This window comes from Gastrolobium bilobum, unplaced genomic scaffold (genome assembly GCF_033153095.1).
Source record: "Gastrolobium bilobum isolate Gb01-03AN ecotype WA unplaced genomic scaffold, APGP_CSIRO_Gbil_v1 utg14977, whole genome shotgun sequence".
Classification (NCBI taxonomy): Eukaryota; Viridiplantae; Streptophyta; class Magnoliopsida; order Fabales; family Fabaceae; genus Gastrolobium; species Gastrolobium bilobum.
The window spans coordinates 127657-148071 of NW_026898303.1; the positions used below are offsets into that span (position 1 = coordinate 127657).

General features: G+C 35.3%; 1 protein-coding gene across 1 annotated transcript; it reads right to left on the minus strand.

Moving 5' to 3' along the window:
* Positions 1-18372: 18372 nt before the first annotated feature.
* Positions 18373-19041, minus strand: LOC133314743 (uncharacterized). Its single transcript, XM_061516266.1, has one exon. The coding sequence runs from the start codon at positions 19039-19041 to the stop codon at positions 18373-18375; it is 669 nt and encodes a 222-aa protein (XP_061372250.1).
* Between the last annotated feature and the right edge of the window lie 1374 nt (positions 19042-20415).

Below are 20415 nucleotides of genomic sequence, written 5' to 3' on the forward strand. Positions count from 1 at the left end.
GTAAAATTAAAAAAAAAAAAAAAAAAATTTCTCACACTATTACACTTTGAGTCTCTTTTATACCATTTAAAGAACTGACAAACAGCATATTAATATGATGATAAAAAATATTAATCGATTATATATTAAATTGCAAATTTTGATATATAAAAACTAGGAACATATACTCTTGTTATTTAACATGATAAGATAAAAAAATCTTAATCATTCGTGAGTATGGGAGCTGAGCAGGTGGGGGTGAGGGCATGTGTTCGAACCTCCCTAGTACCACTTTTGGGAGGGGTTTAAAGCCTTAATCTTAGACCCGCCTCGAATCGGACTAATCGCGAAACGATGAACCGATGGAATATTTCCAAAAAAAAATTAATAGTTATCACTTTATCACCCCTTATCTCTTATCATTAATAGTTAATTGTTTCACATTATCTAATGATATTAAATAACATATAACAAGATTAATTTAAAAATCATATATTATTATTAAGTAAGATCATAATTAATTACTAGTATAAATTCATGTTAAAATTAACTCATTTTATTTTGGTGCCAAAGTCATTGAATGGGTAGTATGGACACGGTAAAATTTAAATATTTGAATGGGAAAAATTACTCTTATGCTACATGTGATAACTTTCTCTCCTACACATCATTCGATAACTGTGCCATCTTTTTTTTTTTCAGGTGGTAGAGCCCACAAATTTGTCTCTATGACATGAGATAACTTATCTCCTTTAACATGACATTAATAAAACTCTATTTGTATCATGTTGAAATAAGACACCAAGGTATATATATATATACATCAACGATTAATAAAAATACTCTTTCAATCCACCTTTCTCATATATTACATATATAAATTGTGTATCCATTTAATAGTTTAATAATTGTTTTTTTTATAACCTAATTAAGTAGATGTCAGTCTAACTATTTTGCATTTTTCTTTTGTACTTATTTTTCACAATGAAAAAAGGAGGAAATTTTTTACCTTTTCCTATTTTCATGTCTCCTTCTTGGCACTGCTTTTCAGGGGTAACTGTGTTAGTAACGTGTATTTCTCTACAAGATTAGTTTAATTTTCAGGAGAAGGAAAATGCATGCTTATTTTATGCCATGCTAGCGCAAAGGGACGCGCTATTTCCTAGTAGAGCCAGCAAAACGGACTCGACTCGGCGGGTCAATTTGCTCAATTCGTTAAACGGGACAGGACGGACTGAGTTTTTCAACTCATCTCAAAAGCGGGACGGACTCATTTTTTGGCTGGTCGATGGCGGGCATAGGCGGGCCGAGCGCGGGTCAGTGTAAAATAGGTTCGGGCTGGCAGGCCAACCCGCCCAACCCGTCAAACGGGGCAGGGCGGGCTGAGTTTTTGAGCCCACTTTCAAAAGCGGGGCGGGGCGGGCTGACTCATTTTTTAGTGGGTTGATGGCGGGGTGGGGCGGGGCGCCCACTTTGCCACCTCTATTTCCCAGCACTATTCGGAAGTGTGACCATTTTGCCACACTTGGCAAAAAAAAATTTACCAGACTGTCACGCCAACAGTAAATTTTGCCAAAATGTCACACTGCACCCTTAGCCGTCGTTGAAGAAGTCTGAAAATATAACTAATTCGCATTATCTTATTTTAACACTTAATTATTTTCAGACTTCTTCAACGACGGCTAAGGGTGCAGCTTTGCATTTTGGCAAAATTTACTGTTGGCGTGGCAGTCTGGTAAATTTTTTTGCCAAGTGTGGCAAAATGGTCAGTCTTCCGCACTATTCAGTATTCACCTGACAGCTTCATTTCTTTTTTGTTTCCTGACGCATCTCATGCCCGTAACAACTTCATACCGGTAAATTGTTTTTTTATTATATTTTTTATAAATCAATTTTTTTTAGATAAGCCACAAGTATTTTTCATGGAAAGCAATTTTGTTCGGGCCAGATTCAAAATTAAGGCTTTAAATTCCTTCAAAAAATAGTACTGAGAGGATCGAACACTGTTACTCTCACTTCCTCAAATCCAGCTACCATCGTTTGGTAAATTAATTTATTTTTAAATACCATTTTGGTCAAGCAACAAATTATGCCCAAACTTGCAATTTAATATATATATATATATATATATATATATATATATATATAGGTTTTTATAAAAGTTATGTTGTAGAAAAATTGAACTTGTCATGTTGTAGAGATTCGTTTTCTGTACCTTAGTTTTTTTTTTCTTCAAAAAATAAGGCCCCACAAAATGTTGTATGTGTAGGAAACTCTCTCTTTTCATGTGACATGATGCATGCAAACCCCATATATATATATATATATATATATATATATATATATATATATATATGAGTTTATTGTTTCTTCTATTATCTGAGATAATTTTACCTCCTGCAATTCCAAAATTATGTTGTTTTGAGGGATATAAAAATTAATGAAAGGTGTTTCAGTAATTTTATTTGTTTATTATATGAATTTTACCAAAACATCATTCATTAATTCTCTTAACCATCAAAACGACATTATTTTGGTATTGTAAAAGATAACTTTACATCTCCTGTGGCAAGAGAAACAATAAACTCAAATATATATATATATATATATATACATGAGGCAGATATTCTTACACCAGTGTAAGAGTTAGAAGTCTTACACTCAATTTTTACCATTGATCCACTTATATCGAATGACTCACATTACTAAAAAATTAGAGCCCTTAGATATAAGTGGGATCAATGCACAAGATTGAGAGTGTAACTTACACTAGTGTAAAATGATCCTAACCCTATATATATATATATATAGACACACACACACACTTAATTTAAATATAACACAAAAATTATGAGGTTTACAGTGATGCATCTAGAAAAGGATTAGGATGTTTTAATGCAAGAAAGAAAAGTTATAGCTTATAGATCAAGACTAGGGTTGGCAAAACGGGCCAACCCGGCTCGACCCGGCCCGCATTAGCCCGAAAAAAATGGGTCGGGTCGGGTTGGCTCGGAAAAAAAAAACGAGCCAGAAAACCCAACCCGGCTCGACCCGAGCCCGGTTAAGGTTGGCTCGATAATCAGCTCGCGGGTTGGCTCGTAAAAAAGCTCACGGGTTGGCTCAAAAAAGGCTCGCGAGTTAGCTCGAAATGATGCTAGTGGGTTGGCTCGCGGGTTGGCTCAAAGAATTTAATTTTTGTGGTTTGTTCTCCTGTATAAAATTATTGTATTTTGCAGTCCAACTACAAGTAGAGTAGTTTACAAAATCCAAAAACATTAAATGAAACACAAACCACTCCACGAATCACAGGAGTCAATTATTATGATTTTCTGAATTACTCTAACTCACGATAACCCTAAAACATATATAAAGCCAAAAAATAAGAATTAAAAGAAATCCATTATATATTTCAACGATAAGCATCTGGAATCAAAAGCCAATCATAAAAAAAGGACCTGCAAAAGCGACCAATATAGTAAAGTCCATCAGTGGAGAATCCATTAATAAAGTCCATTGTATTTTATTAAAAAAAAAAAAAGTAACCCGCGAGCTGGCTCGTTTGAGCTCGGGTTGGCTCGGGTCTGGCTAAATCGAGCTGGCAGCTCATTTTTGCCAACCCAACCCGGCTCGTTTTGTGCGGGTTACGAGCCAACCCGACGGGTTGGCTCCTTTTTTCCACCCCTAATCAAGACAACTGAGATCTTATGAGAAAAAATATCCAACTCATGACTTAGAATTAGCTACGGTCGTTTTTGCACTTAAGATTTGGAAACATTATTTGTATGGAGCCAAATTTAAGATTTTTAGTGATCATAAGAGTCTTAAATGTTTATTTGATAAACAAGAATTGAATATGAGGCAAAGAAGATGAATGGAATTTTTGAAATATTATGATTTTGAACTTAAATACCATCCAAGAAAAACAAATGTGGTGGCTGATGCTTTAAGCAGAAAATCTCTTCACATGTCATATTTAATGATTAAGAAATAAAATTATTAGAAAATTGTAGGGATATGAGTTTCTTTGTGACTGCGTTAACTGATCAAAGTTTGAGTATTAGTGAAATAAAAGTGGATAATGAGCTTATAGACAAAATTAGAGAAGCTCGGCAGGAAGAGTCTAAGTTAGAAAAATATTTTGAGCATGAAGGATTTACGAAAGAGAAAGATGATTTAGTAAAATTTCTAGGAAGGATTGTTGTACCTAGGAAGGAAGAGTTGAAGAAAAAAGTTTTAGATGAAGTTCATAATTAACCCTGATTCAACTAAAATGTATCGGGATTTGAAAAAGATGTTTTTGGGGCCAAGAATGAACAATGATATTGTTGAATATATATGTTTTAAAATGTTTAGTCTGTCAAAAAGAAAAAATTGAACATCAAAAACCTTCAAGATTACTTCAATCATTAGACATACCAGAGTGAAAGTGGGAAAGTGCAGCCAATGATTTGTGATGGGTTTACCAATAATCCAAGATGGATATGATGCAATTTGGGTAATCATTGATCGGTTAACCAAATCTGTACATATTCTACCAATTAGAGCTCAGTATTCTATTGAGAAGTTAGCCCATTGTATATAAAAGAAATTATCAAACTTCATGTGATACCTCTAAGTATTGTGTCAGATATAGATCCTAGATTTACCTCTAGATTTTGGAGATCTTTGCAACGAGCCTTCAGAACTAAGTTGAGACTTACTACAACTTATTGTCCTCAAACTGAAGGTCAAACTAAGAGAACAATTTAAACTTTAGAGGATATGCTGAGAGCTTCTATTCTTGAACAAGGAGGTAGCTGAGATAGATACTTACCATTAATAGAATTTGCATACAATAATAGTTACCACTCCAGTATTGGAATGGCTCCATATGAGGCACTTTATGGAAGAAAATGTAGATCTCCTATGTGTTGGAATGAAAAAGGAGAAAAACAGTTGTTGGGACCAGAATTAGTCCAAAAAATCTCGAGACAAATCCAGATGATCAAGGAAAATCTTGAAAAAGCTCAAAGTAGACAGAAAAGTTATCCTGATAACAGGCGTAAACATTTGACTTTTGAAGAAGGAGAACATGTCTTTGTAAAACTCTCTCCTATCACATGTATATGTAGAACTCTCAAAGTTAGAAAATTGAGTTTAGGAATATTGGCTCATTTCAAATACTCTGAAAAATAGGACCAGTTGCTTATCAACTTGCTCTTCCACCTCATCTTTCCAATCTCCATAGTGTTTTTAATGTTTCTGCTTGCGCTCAGAAAATATATTCCAGATCCCTCTCACATTCTTGATATAGACTCACTACAAGTTAAATAAAATCTGACTATTAAGACCAGGCCAGTTCAAATCATTGACAAAAGTATGAAGCAACTGAGAAATAAAATACTCCGTTAATCAAAGTACGGTTAGAAGGACTTTCACTACACGAAGCGACATGGGAAAAAGAAGAAGGATTACGACAGAATAATCCATTATTTTTTCTATCAGGTATATCAAAATTTTGAGAACAAAATTTTATTTAGAAAAAGGGAAATGTAATATTGAAAAAAAATAAAAAAATGATTAAAAAAATAAAAAATAAATAAGGTAAAAAAAATTGAAACAAATGAAATTGGCGCCTAAGAATATAACGGTGGTATTCTTGGATCTCCTATTTTTTATTTTATTTTTACCCAATGAGTGCAGCTTAGTTGGTTCCTTGGCGCTGAGTTAGTGGGGTTGGACATGTGTTCGATTCCCGCTGAATGCATTCTTGGGGAGGGGGCTGAACCTTTAGCCATCCCTGACCCCCGCACTCCGGATTAGTCCCATAGCCGGCTCAAAGAGTCGAAGCTTGTGGAGATACCGGAGGGAGCCAACTCGCCTCAAAGAGGTAATTAGGGTTGGGTAACTCCAGAAAAAAAAAAAAGAGCATCATTTTTTTTTTTGGTAAGCTCTAAGAGCATCATTTTTAATAAGACGTTGTGTAATATATAATAATAATAATATATAAATAAATACTAAAATATTAAAAAATAAATATAATAAATAAATATATAAAAATATAAAATAACAAATCAAAAGCAAGTAAATAAATAAAATTTAGAAAAGTCTGGAAGATCAACGTGGAATTTAGTTAAACATGGAGTCAGAGCAGTCAAGATTTTTTTTACATGAAGTTAATTTAGTTAAAATTCAAGTATATACAATAATACAATGATTAGTTAAACGTGTGATATGTATTAAACTGATGTAATATATTTAGAATGTAGACTTGCAATAAAATAGTTGACATGTAATATATATGTAACCAACTTATCATCATTAATGAGTAACGAAGAACGTTAGTTTTATTTAAAGATCTAAATAACTTTATATCTCTCTTATCTTAAAAATTAAATATTTAATTTATAAAACGTGTGATTTTCTCGAACCTTTAGAGGATGTTACAAAATCAAATTTTTAGGAAATTTTTTTTTTGAAGCTTTTGAACTAAAATGTTATCCAAGAATACAACGGTGGTATTCTTGGATTTCCATGACATGGAAAAATTTCGCAGACTTTTTTGATAACATTCTTGCTAATATTTTGGTCTACCAAATAACTTTTTAATAACATTACTTGAAAATATATTTTCCCAACATATTTCTAGAAATCATGATTTACAGGCATAAAAAAATATGATTCCCATGTATAAAAAAAAATTCTCCTTTATCAAACATCCCTTGTTTGGTCTTGGGATCGAAATCAAACGAGGCCGTTTTGTCTACACGAGGTCATGCAAATCCTTTGCAATCAAAAAATACATATTAGAACGTAAAAAAAATAAAAATTAATTGCTAAATGGATAAAAAAAGAGAGAACGAGTTACTATTTTTTTAAGATTGTGTTTATTATTTCAACTCAACTTTAGTTACACTAAAGATTAATTTATTTCATTAAAAAACCTAACTTAATAATTTTTTTTTTGGTATAACCTGTAGGTAGTAGAAGTACGTATCCTCATTCAACTTCTTCCGGTCACCTTGCTCTTATAATATAGTCCCAAAGGCTACTTTTTCATTGAAACAGCGGGTACTTTAAACTTCGCAACCAGAGAAAGGATCAGACTAATCCTCCATTCGATGAAAGAGACACGTTGTCTGTTCCTTAAAGATTTTTCAAGAATTTATTTGAGACAAGTTTGAACCTTGACCCAAGCAACCCTTTGGAGCTAAATTGTTACGAAAATGATCTTAATTCTATTAAAAAATATTACCCATACATTAAAAAAAATAAAAAACCATTATACTAGTTTTGAACGAAAATTAATTAGGTAATAAAAAAGAAAAATGATTTTTTTTCTCTTAGTTCAAATTACATTTTATTTTATTAAAGTGATTCAACTATAAGTATTTATATGACTATTATTACTTTAATAACTTGTAAGAAAAAAAATGTAAATAAATTAAGCGAAGAGGAAATGAGAAAACGATTTACTTTCTTTTTTTTGTTAGTGCTAATATTTTTATTAGTATTACGCATTTTAATTTTATACTTAAAACATTTTTACACAATGTACTTAAAAAAAAACATTTTTACACAATAATGAAAATAAGTTGTACAGCCTTTTTTAACAGACTTTTGATGAATTATTTTCAACCGTATATGATTCCATCAAAAATTGACAACATTTTTAGACAAAATTCAATGGTTAATTTCGTCAAAAAAAACTTCATTGTCATTTTCAATCAAAATTAGAAACGGAAATGATATTAAAAAACATTTTTTAGCTAGAACAATTCTTCAACAAAATATAATTCATTTTTTACAGAATATTTTCTGTTACAGTTTTCCACGAAAACAAAGTGTACATATAGAATTCATTTCCAATACATGAAATCAGGCAATTGAGATTAGTGGAAAATTCCATCAAAAGTTATATTATCAACAAAAACTTACTAATTTTTTATGAAAAATATCTGTGGATAATAATGACTTTTCTAGTGATTATAAAACAATCATTAATATAATTAATTGATTTGGAGTTGAAGTTCCAGGCACACAATTTGATAAGAAGTTTGTCTCTCTGATTATTCTGCCTCGTTCAACTAGATTAATCGATTAATAAATAATTTGTTGAAAAAAAAAAAACTGCAGGGAAATACCGTCGGGCAAGTTACTTGAAATTTTTCATTGAAAACGAAGACGAAAGCATCACAAATAATGATATAATCCGAAATTTCAAAACCAAAATACCATACATTTAACCATTAACCTCTCGAAGATCGGAAAAGGTTTATTTGAATGCTTATGATCCCATGTTTTTCTTCAGGAAAACACTAGTCAGGACCGTTTTCGATTGCAGAGAAGCCTTCAACAGATTGACACCCTATAAAGAAAAGACAAAAGACATTATAAATTAAACAAACTAATTCGTAGTGATACAATAAATGAAATTGCAAAATCAAAAAATTTATACACATAAGGACACAAATACATGACATGCTCTTACTTAAAAATATAAATTAGATTCTACCACTATATATATATATATATTTGATCCACTTATATTCAATGGCTCACATTACTAAAAACTTAGAGCCTTTAGATATAAGTGAGATCAATGGACAAGATTAAGAGTGTAACTTATACTGGTGTAAAATGATCCTGACTCTATATATATATATATATTAGAAGTAAAACATATGATTTTAGCTAGGGATAGTTATGATATATACTACTTGTATGAGAGCAACCATGATATATATACCTCATCCATTCCCAACTCAACCACCCTTTCTTGCAAGGCACCAATCTCCGTGACATTGAACTTGTTGAGTAATGCAATACTTGATATGGATGACATGGGCTGAACAACCAAATCATCCATCACCATGTATGTTACTGTCTCTATCACAAACCCACTCTTGGGAAATTTCTCTTTTGCTACATTCCTGCCAACATAATGCAATTCTTCGTTCATAGTACTCTGGCACTGAGGACAAGGAGTCTTGTTATCTCCTGTCACATAGTTACAGCGAGGACGGTTCTGGCAATTATTTAAGCAACGCTTCCCAGGTCGACCAGAGCACGTGTAGAATGAATTAGTTTCCAGGTTGTCATCAGCATCGTAATCGTTTGGAGGAAGAAGGCCAGAGATTTCAGTTGAAGAGATCGGAGTTGTTGGCTTCAATAAAACATTCTTATCTTGAAAGGGTTGCATGTATGTCTCGTTGAGGCTTTCAACACTCTCGTAGAGATTTCCTAAGCTACCCACCATGCCATCCTTCTTTAGGAGCCTTATTACAGTACTTACAGGCAAGCATAGCAAATTGAAGAGAAAGTCTATTACCGTTTTAGATGCTTCAGCAAACAGAACTTTATCACGCTGTGTCAATGAGTAGTTTCAGGCTCAATTTGGTGGAAGAGGAAGCCATATTCAAATGTATTTTATCAGAATTGTTTTGAAGAAAGAAGAGAGGCTATTCTTTTATTTATAGGAAGATTCAAAGGGTTGCAGTTGCACAAATAAATGCGGAAGATAAATGGAAAGATTGTTCAAATAACTTCAAATTTATTGAAAGCTTGGAATTTGGAAGGTCCCAGTCTCCCATAACCTAGGAATAAATCTTTAATGCCACTCACCGATGAAAGCATTACACATATAGGAAAGAAAAAAAAATTGGCAGAGAAAAAAACATTTTAACTGCATATAATATTTCTATTAGTGATATGCACTGAATTTTTAGTGTAACAGTAGCACTAAAAATTTATTCATAATGTAGACCATGCCATCTCGAGGTATCGAGGTTTCAGTCAAACAGTCACAAGTTCTTAGACTCTTCGAGGTTATTAATTATACTTTGGCCAATCAAAACTTCTAGCAAACGAAACGGCACAACACAACAAAAAAAGACCAGTTGAGAACAGAAGAGTAGTAACGTTCAAATGGGTAAAAAAAAAAAATACTCAGAATGATAATCTTAAATTTTACATCTTTTATACCATTTAAATGACTGACAAAAGACTTATATGATAATTGGAAAAATTAATCAATTATTTATGTAGTGTGCAAATTTTGAAATAGGAAAAGCATAATCATGCATTTTTCTGTTGTAGTTAATTTTCATAGTAAAAAGCAGGGGCGAACATAGGAAAAAAAATTTATGTCCGCACATTTAGTGATGGAGGTTTGGGGTAGTGCCCCCAAATTTTTTTTGTAAAGAAAAAGAAAATTTAAATCAACGCTGGAACCCGCTCATAATCTAGTTGCTTCCATAACAAGATAGTTTGACCAATTATTACCCCCCTAAATCTTACCAATCCTCCAAAACAAATATGAGAGAATATACTCCCGTACATCCATACATCATCATTCTATTTTATAGTGGTGAATAAAAAAGTCAACACTACATGTACAGAAGGCAAGCAAAATCACAGTGAAGACCTGCAATCAATCCTCTCTTTTTATAAAAATGTAAAAGGAAACAAATGAGTACGTGACAGAGAGGAAGAATAAGTTTTTTCTCTAATCAATTTGCATTGCTACGTTGTTTTAATCATCTCCGTACGTTGCTACGTTGCTAACTAATATAAGAATAAATATCTTTTTTGGTCTCTAACAAAAAATTCGGTCCCCACTTTAGTCCATTATAAAAACAATTAGTCACCTTGTCCCTATGAAATTCAAAGTGAAACCATTTTGGTTTTTTTGAGGGACTAATGTAGATCTTTTTTGAATTTGTGAGGGATCACGATTTTAACAAAATTGATTCACTTTAAATTTTGTAGGGACCTCAAGATTATTTTTTTTTGTAAGGGACTAAAATGAAATTCATATTTTTTGTTAGGCTCCTAATATATATTAAATCAAGAGAAAAATAAAAACCTGCAACCAAGAAAAAAGAAAAAAAAAACAGAAATAAAATTTTTTATTACCTCACTTGCCGGCATTTTCCCGCAAGTAGGTCCGCCATTGGTAAGAAGAAGGTCCGCCGTTGGTAAGAAGGGAGAGAAAATTTTATCCTTTCCATATTTTGTTTTTGTTCCCATAAGAACGCCTCTTTCTATACGCGAATACAAGGAGAAAAAAAATTAGGCGAAGAGGAATAAGGCATGTTGGCACACAGCAAACTCTGGACATGAGCTAATAGCCCCCAACACAACTATCGCCACCAAATCATGTTCAAATACCGTTTACAAATTTATATAAATAATTAAATTAAATATGACCTATAAATTAAGTGTATAATAAGAATTAAAACTTCTGTCCCAGCAGACTGTGAAGATAAGGTGTTGAAAGATTTCATTAAAACAGTGGAAATATAATCTCCAAATCGGCAAACAGAACATTGGAGAACTTGGCCCCTTCACAAGGTTGGCCTTATTAGATTTTCTAGAAGAAGATTTATTCTTCATGTGACTTCATTGGCAAGATCTTAAAACTCTTTAGGGACACCACACGTGTCTGTATGAGAGAAATTTTTTTAGCTTTTTTTTTTCCTTATAAATAGAAGTTAAGCCAATTAGGTTTTTATAAAAGTTTTTATAATAAAAAAGTTTTTTTTTATAATAAAGAAAAAAATGAAAAGCCATTAGAACGAGCTTTTTTTAGGCTGTATAAGGTTTTTTTTTTTAAATATGCATTTTTTTAAAATGAATAGCTTTTTAAGTAACTTTTAAATCTAAATTTTTTATATAATCATCAAAGTGCTTTGTAACTTTATTTATAAAACTCTTTTTTAAAAAATAACTCTTTAACTTTGAAAAAAGAGAGGTGTAAAACAGAGTCAAAACAAAGCTAATAGAAGCAACACGTCTACAAAGGAGTCCAACATCTATAGTCTCTACCCCCTGTTTGTATAATCATAATTCATAATGGATTTGGTTAATTAGGCAAATAAATTACTAAATCAAATGATTAATTATATTGTAAAGGCTCATTCAATTGGTAGGTATTCGCTCCATTGGCGGTCTAACACTAGAATAAATCTTTGGTGCAAGAATAGCTTTATTCCTACTACTAAAGCTAATTATACTTTGGCATTGGGAACTTCCAAAATCATGGAAGATTGTTATAAAAAAAAAGGGTTTAGTAATCTCATGTTGTAGTACTGTAGACACAATCATGGGTGAGGTCCACTTATTTATAAAAAATAAAAATTAAACTACACGGAAATTAATGAGTGTGTATGAAGGAGATGTTATCTTATGTTGCATAAGAATAATATTTCCCAAAAAAAAAAAGACACGAAATCGGGTATGATATAGGATAATGCTTGTCTTGTCAATTAATGTTACAGCAAAACTCAGTAAGGATAACGCTAATTGTAAGCCACGTTATATCTTAATAATTATTAAAAACTGCAACAGGACAACTATCACTGACTGGGGCTATTAAATTGAAATTATTCATTCGAAATGGGGTAGAAAACATAACAAATAATGATGGTAGACCAAAATTTCAAAAACAAATACCATAGGTTGGAGCCTTAACATTTTATTTTTTTGTGAATACGAAGCCTTATCATTTTGAAAATGCGAAAGATGTTTATTTGAATCCTTTTGGTTACATATCGTACTTGAGGAAAACATTTCAAAACCGACTTCGATTGCAGAGAAGCCTTCAGCAAGTTGATACCCTATTAAGAAAAGAACAAAAAAAAAATAAAAAAAAGAAGCGTTATCAGTTTCGCCACAACACTTTGTATAGAATAAGGAAATGAAATTTTCAAAACGAAAGTTTTAAACATGACAGAAATACCTCAACTGAAGCATACAGGCCCAAACGTGCAACAACAATTCCAGCCCACTTCAAAGATTATTTATTTAATTAAGCTCTATTTTATTAGGATAAGACTTTATTGCAATTAGTAGGAAGATTATTCTTTTATCCTTCTGTTATTTAGTTTCCTAGATAATAGCTTTTATCTTTCAGTTATTTAAATTCCCAGTTAACAGTAATTTAGGATTGTTAGTTATTTAGTCCTTTACAAATTAGGATTGCTAGGTTATTTATTTCAAGAAAACGATCAATGAGAATCATAGATTAATTTGGTCAATCTTCTTTTCCTCTTCTCTATTCTTTTCTATCCTTCCCTTCCCCAATACCAATCCCTTCATTGGTGCTTTCATTCGATCTCATTCTCCCATGGCAGAAAACACACGAATGCGTGACATGAATCAACGCATTGACACCTTAGAAAACCAACTCCAAGCGGCTGAAGTCGTGCGCGAACAACAATACTTACAATTACAGGAATCCCAAACAAAGATGCAAGAATCCCAAACTCAACAATTCAATATGCTGCGTCAAGAATTAAACCGACTTGTGGAGTTACACATGGGCAACAACGGTTCTGGTGTTCTGGGCGCCGGTCCACACCGCACCCATACTGCCACTTCTGGCCAGCATCACCCACAACCAATGAAAATCACCTTTCCACGCTTCTCTGATGGAGACCCCACCGACTGGATATTTAGTGCCACACGCTATTTTGATTATTATCACATTCCAGATAATGAGAGGGTTTTATTAGCTTCTTTCAATTTGGACAAACCAGCATCTTCCTGGTTTCATGGCCTTTTTAATGATGGACTGCTTCCCAATTGGCCTGCCTTGTTTACGGCTATGCAACGCCGTTTTGGGCCATCAGAATTTGAGGACCCCGCGGTTTCTTTGGCTAACCTTCGCCAACAGACCACCGTTAGCGATTTTCAAGCAAATTTTGAGATCATTGCTAGCCGCACTCCAGGTCTCTCCCCAACACTTAAAAGGGCGCTATTTATTGCAGGCCTTAAACCCCACATCAGGCGACCAGTCCTTGTGCAACGACCACAGGATGTCCATTCTGCTTTTTCATTAGCCAAGATTTATGAAGACCAGCAAGCTGACACCCACAGTGGTCCCCGACAACAACGACCATGGCTACCACGCCCATCTATTACCAACAATAACAACTCAAACACGTTTTCCTCCAACAAAAATACTACTTCATCTCCTTCCGTACCAATTAAACGCCTAACCGCGGAGGAAATTCAAAACAAACGTGACAAAGGACTTTGTTTTGGCTGTGATGAAAGGTATGTGTTCGGACACAAATGTAAAGGAAAAGCCACCTTGTTATATTTTGAAGGCACTGACGATGATAATGCCCAACCAATGGAGGAGGACACTCCAATTATTCCGCCAGATGCAGACTCTACCCCTAATTCTTTTTCCGAGATTAGTTTGAATGCTCTTTTTGGTCATTATTCCCCTCGGTCTTTCCGTTTAACAGGAACAATACATGGCAAACAGGTCCAAATACTGGTTGATGGAGGTAGCACCCATAACTTTATTACTCATAAAATGGCCACTTACTTGGGACTTGTACTACAAACCGTTCACCCATTTACGGTCCAAGTAGGCAATGGCGAGGGGTTGACCTGCAAGGCTCTTTGTTGTGACATTCCGTTAATGCTGCAATCTCACAGATTTTTCTTGGATTTATATGTGTTGGACTTACAAGGCGCTGATATAGTTCTAGGAGTTCAATGGTTAGCCACATTGGGACCCATTCTTACGGATTATGGAAAATTGCTAATGAGTTTTGAACACCATGGCATTACTATTCAACTACAAGGACAACGGCCAGATACTTCCCTGATGATTTCACCGGCAAAACTTAACAAGCTTATTGCTAGTAATGCCTACACTTCATGCCTGCTGTGTTTTACCCAATCCGACCACAATTCCACCATTACTACACCTTCACACACTGATCCCATCCCCCATACAGTTCATGAAGTCCAACAATTATTGGCCAACTACTCTGATGTCTTCACCATTCCCACCACATTACCCCCCAACCGTTCCCATAATCATCATATTACTCTACTCCCCAATTCTAAAGCTGTCCAAGTTAGACCTTACCGTTACCCTCATTTCCAAAAGAATGAAATCGAAAAACTATGTCAGGAAATGCTTAAGTCCGGTATTATTCGACCAAGTCAATCGCCATTCAGTTCTCCTGTTTTATTAGTCAAAAAGAAGGATGGCACTTGGCGTTTTTGTGTGGACTATCGGGCTCTGAATGCCATCACTGTGCGTGATCAATTTCCTATACCCACAGTGGACGAATTACTAGACGAACTCCATGGAGCTACGGTTTTCTCTAAACTGGACTTGCGGTCTGGATACCACCAAATTCGCATGCACTCTGATGACATCCACAAAACAGCATTTCGTACACATCATGGACACTTTGAATTCTTGGTTTTACCATTCGGTTTGTCAAATGCACCTTCCACCTTCCAGGCTACGATGAATGAAGTATTTGCACCATACTTACGGCGTTTTGTCGTCATATTTTTTGATGATATTCTGGTTTATAGTCCTAATTTGACAGAACATGTTCAACATTTACTTACAGTTCTGGAAACATTACGCTCACACTGCCTATATGCCAAAATTTCTAAATGCGCCTTTGCTACTAACTCTATACACTTTCTGGGACACATTGTTTCCGGCGCAGGCGTCGCACCTGACCCAGAAAAAATAAAGGCAGTTTCAGAATGGCCAACTCCTAAGACTATTACACAGGTACGCGCTTTTTTGGGTTTATCTGGATATTATAGACGTTTTATTAAAGGATATGCCAAAATTGCGTCACCAATTACGGACCTACTTACCAAAGGTGAATTCAATTGGACACACGAGGCTCACACGGCTTTTCTAGATCTAAAGAAGCGTCTCACTGAAGCGCCCATTTTAATGCTGCCAAATTTCAGTAAACCATTTACAATTGAAACAGATGCGTCGGGTTCAGGTATTGGGGCAGTTTTGCTACAAGATGACCGTACGATTGCTTATTTTAGTAAAACATTATCTCCACGTATGCAAAACCAATCCACATACATCAGAGAAATGTATGCAATTACCGCGGCAGTTAGCAAATGGAGGCAATATCTTTTGGGATCCAGTTTTATCATACGAACTGATCACAAGAGTTTACACCATATGATGTCTCAAGTGATCCAAACACCAGAACAGCAGCAATTTCTGGCGAAATTACTAGGATACCAGTACACAATCACTTATAAATCTGGCATCACTAATGCTGCTGCTGATGGATTATCCAGGCAACTTCAAGGGGTTAGTGAAACCCCAGTCGCACGATTAACATCATTATCCACACCCAGTTCTCACTATCTACCAGTATTACAGAAGGAATTACAAGCAGACACTTATGCAGCAAAATTAATGGGGGAAATACAGTCATCCAAAGAAAAAAAGGGAAACTGGGATATTAAAAATGGACTACTACTCCACCGTGGTCGTGTCTTTCTGCCTGAACACTCTTCATTAATCCCAAGTCTGTTGAAAGAGTTCCATTCAGCACCCATAGGTGGACATGCAGGAGTCAGGAGGACATTGTCTCGTTTATGCACATTTTACACATGGAAAACAGTCAGAAAAGATGTACAAGAATTTGTGAAATTTTGTGAAGTATGCCAAAGAGTGAAACCCATTAATCACTCACCTTATGGCTTGTTGCAGCCAATTGCACCTCCTACAGAAATTTGGTCCGAGCTAACAATGGACTTCATCACACATCTGCCACCAGTCCAAGGAATCTCTGTCATCCTCGTGGTCGTGGATCGTCTCACCAAAGGAGCACATTTTATTCCACTTCCAGACCGATATACTGCCTCCAAAGTTGCACAAGTCTTTTGGGATAATGTGGGCAAAATACATGGCACACCAAAGTCCATCATCACAGACCGTGACCCTATTTTTCTCAGCGCTTTTTGGAAATCTTTATTCCAACTCCAAGGCACACAACTTCGTTACAGTTCGGCGTACCACCCCCAGTCCGACGGACAAACCGAAAGAGTCAATCGAACGTTAGAACAGTTTCTCAGAGCATATACGTTTGAAAAGCAGAGAGAATGGTTAAAATTTTTACCTTTGGCAGAGTATCACTACAATACTGCATACAATCGCAGCATAGGTACATCTCCGTTCGAAGCTACGTTTGGCAAACCTCCACCGTGTCCACTACGGTATTCGTTGGGAACATCACCACTTGAAGCCGTTGATTCAACACTGCATCATCGAGTTTCAGTTCTGCAAAATCTAAAAGAACACTTAAAAAAGGCACAACATGCAATGAAAACTCAAGCTGACAAGAAAAGATGCGAGTTTACCTTCACCATCGGAGATCTGGTCCTTCTTCGTTTACAACCATACCGGCAACTTTCCCTGCGTGGCCGTTCATCACAGAAGTTAGCTCCCAAGTTCTATGGACCGTACAAAATACTAGAACAGATAGGAAAGGTGGCGTACCGACTAGTTACCACCGGACGCCAAACTTCATTCAGTCTTCCACATCTCCTTACTACGACCATTTTATCACCGTAAGGACAGACCCCCTCCACAATACCCAACCTCCATTGATACTGAAGACCTCATCCATATTCCACACACTATACTTGCGACCCGCAAGGTGTGGCGTCAAGGACGACCAATCACCCAACTGCTTATCCAATGGACTAATCTTCCTCAAGAAGCTGCTACATGGGAAGATGAAAAATATTTAGAAAGATGGAATGAAGAGGGCAACGATTCAAAGGCTACTGAAGGCGTGTTACCAGCTGTCACAAGTAACATCCGCTCCACCAGCCCTACACTCTGCTCAAGAGCCTCTGCTGTACCTCGTGAAGATACATTTCACGCGACCCAAGAAACTCAAGCGTCGTTGCACGCTGGCGCGGACTCCGGTTCGACACACAAGAAGGCACCAAGAGACATTGCAATATCCACTGGTCACTCACATGGGTCAGCGCACACTGCACAAGAAATTCCCACTGCCCAAGGTTCACAGGGACCACTCCATGGGGAATCCAATGCTGGCCGAGGTGATAAGGCACATCATACACGCACCAATCAGAATTGTCTACGCGGATTTCCAGCCAATGCCTGCTTGCCAAGTCAGCTTCTTCAAGATAATCCATGGGACCACCATGCCACTGGGCCGCAAACAGAGCAGGAGACCCGCCTCAGTCTGTCTTTCCCAATCAGCCCACAAGCGTTTCACCTATACTGGGCCGTGAGGACAAGGCCTGTTCTGATGAGGTGGGGAATGAAGCATACAGGCCCAAACGTGCAACAACAATTCCAGCCCACTTCAAAGATTATTTATTTAATTAAGCTCTATTTTATTAGGATAAGACTTTATTGCAATTAGTAGGAAGATTATTCTTTTATCCTTCTGTTATTTAGTTTCCTAGATAATAGCTTTTATCTTTCAGTTATTTAAATTCCCAGTTAACAGTAATTTAGGATTGTTAGTTATTTAGTCCTTTACAAATTAGGATTGCTAGGTTATTTATTTCAAGAAAACGATCAATGAGAATCATAGATTAATTTGGTCAATCTTCTTTTCCTCTTCTCTATTCTTTTCTATCCTTCCCTTCCCCAATACCAATCCCTTCATCAACCATCCCCAACTCAACCACCCTTTCTTGCAAGGCACCAACCTCCTTGATATTGAACTTGTTCATCAATGTGATACTTGATATAATTGACATGGGCTCAACCACTAAATCATCCATCACCATGTATGTTACAACCTCTCTAACAAAACCACTATTTGAAATTTTCTCTTCTGCAACCTTCTTGCCGACATAAATTACTTTAATGTTCATGGTACCGGTGCAGTGAGGACAAGGAGTATTGTCATCGTACGACACATTGTAGTAACATCTATTATAGCACATGTATAACGAAGTTTCTAAATTGTGATCAGCATTTCCATCGTTTGCAGGAAGAAGGCCAGAGATTTCAGTTGAAGAGATATGAGCTCTTGGCTTCAAGAGAACATCCTTATGTTGGTCAGGTTGCATGTATGTTTCATTGAGGAATTCAACACTCTTGTAGAGATTGCCTATGCTACCCACCATGCCATTCTTCTTTAGGAGCCTCACTACAGTACCAACAGGCAAGCAAAGCAAGTTAAAGAGAAAGTCTATTACTGCTTTTGATGCTTCAGCAAAGAGAACTTTCTCACGCTTTGTGTCAATCAGAAGTTTAATGCTCAATTTGGGTGAAGAGGAAGCCATATTTGAATAGACTTATCACAATTGTTTTGAACACCGAGGCTATTTTTCTTTTATTTATAGGCAGATTCAAGGGGTTACAATTGCGTAATTAAATGGTGAAGGTAAAAGGATGGGAATAGATTGGAATTTGGAGGATTCCCAGGGCATAGGAATCGAGATACGTATTAGGGATACAGTTACGAACTCTTGGGTTCTTATTGGTCATTAATTATATATAATTTGGCGAATCAACTTCAGAGTACTAACTAGTGAAACGGCACGCCTAGTTGATTTGAAAACAGAGTCCATTATAGTGATACAAATTTTAAGAAAGAAAAGCTTTTTTAATTGTTCAAATGGGTAAAATTAAAAACAAAAATGTTATTCTCACACCTTTGCACTTCCAGAATGATAATTGTAAATCAAATTTTACATATCCCTTTTATACCATTTAAGTAAGTGACGAATAGCATATAATATGATAATTGACGGTATTAATCAATTATTAAAGTAGTTTTCAAATTTAAAGCATTAATCATTGACCCGCCCCTGAATCGGATTAGTTACGAAACAATGAATTGAAATATTTCCAAAAAACGTAGTTTTCAAATTTTGATATATTAAAAACATAATTGTCTCTAAATATTTTGCACTTTTCTTTGGAACTTATTTTTCATAGTAAAAAGGAGAGAAAAATTTGGAACAATGACCAAATGTCACTTTTTGGTAAATTTTTTATCCAAATGTCACGCGAACAGTACTTTTTACCTGACTGTCACGTGTCATAATTCGCTACGACTGATAGCGAATTACATTCGCCAATGATTTGGTAACATGCAGTAAGTATAGCATCACCCCATAATTTGTATGGAACATTTCCATCAATTAACAAAGCACGAGTGGTTTCAACCATATGGCGATTTTTGCGCTCGGCTACACCATTTTGTTGGGGTGTATGAGGGCAAGATGTTTGATGAAGAATGTCATGAGATGAAAAGAATTGTTGAAATTGATGAGATAAGTACTCACATGCATTATCACTACGAAAAGTACGAATAGGAATACCAAATTGAGTTTTTATTTCATTGTAGAATAACTGAAAAATAGAAAACAACTCAGACCGATTTTTCATTAAAAATAATCAAGTACATCTGGAATAATCATCAATAAAAGTAACAAAATACTTAAATCCTAAAGTGGAAAAATGACGACTTGGTCCCCAAATATCAGAGTGGACCACAGAAAAAGGAGAAACAGCCGTACGACTAAGACGACTCGGGAACGTACTACGGGTATGTTTCCCAAACTGACAAGACTCACAATTTAAATTGGAAAGAGACAATAAATGTGGAACCATCTTCTGAAGCTTTGCAAGACTAGGATGGCCCAGACGAG

Excerpts from the sequence above, each read along its gene's own strand:
- LOC133314743 (XM_061516266.1), bottom strand. The coding sequence starts at position 19,041 with ATGGCTTCCTCTTCACCCAAATTGAGCATTAAACTTCTGATTGACACA.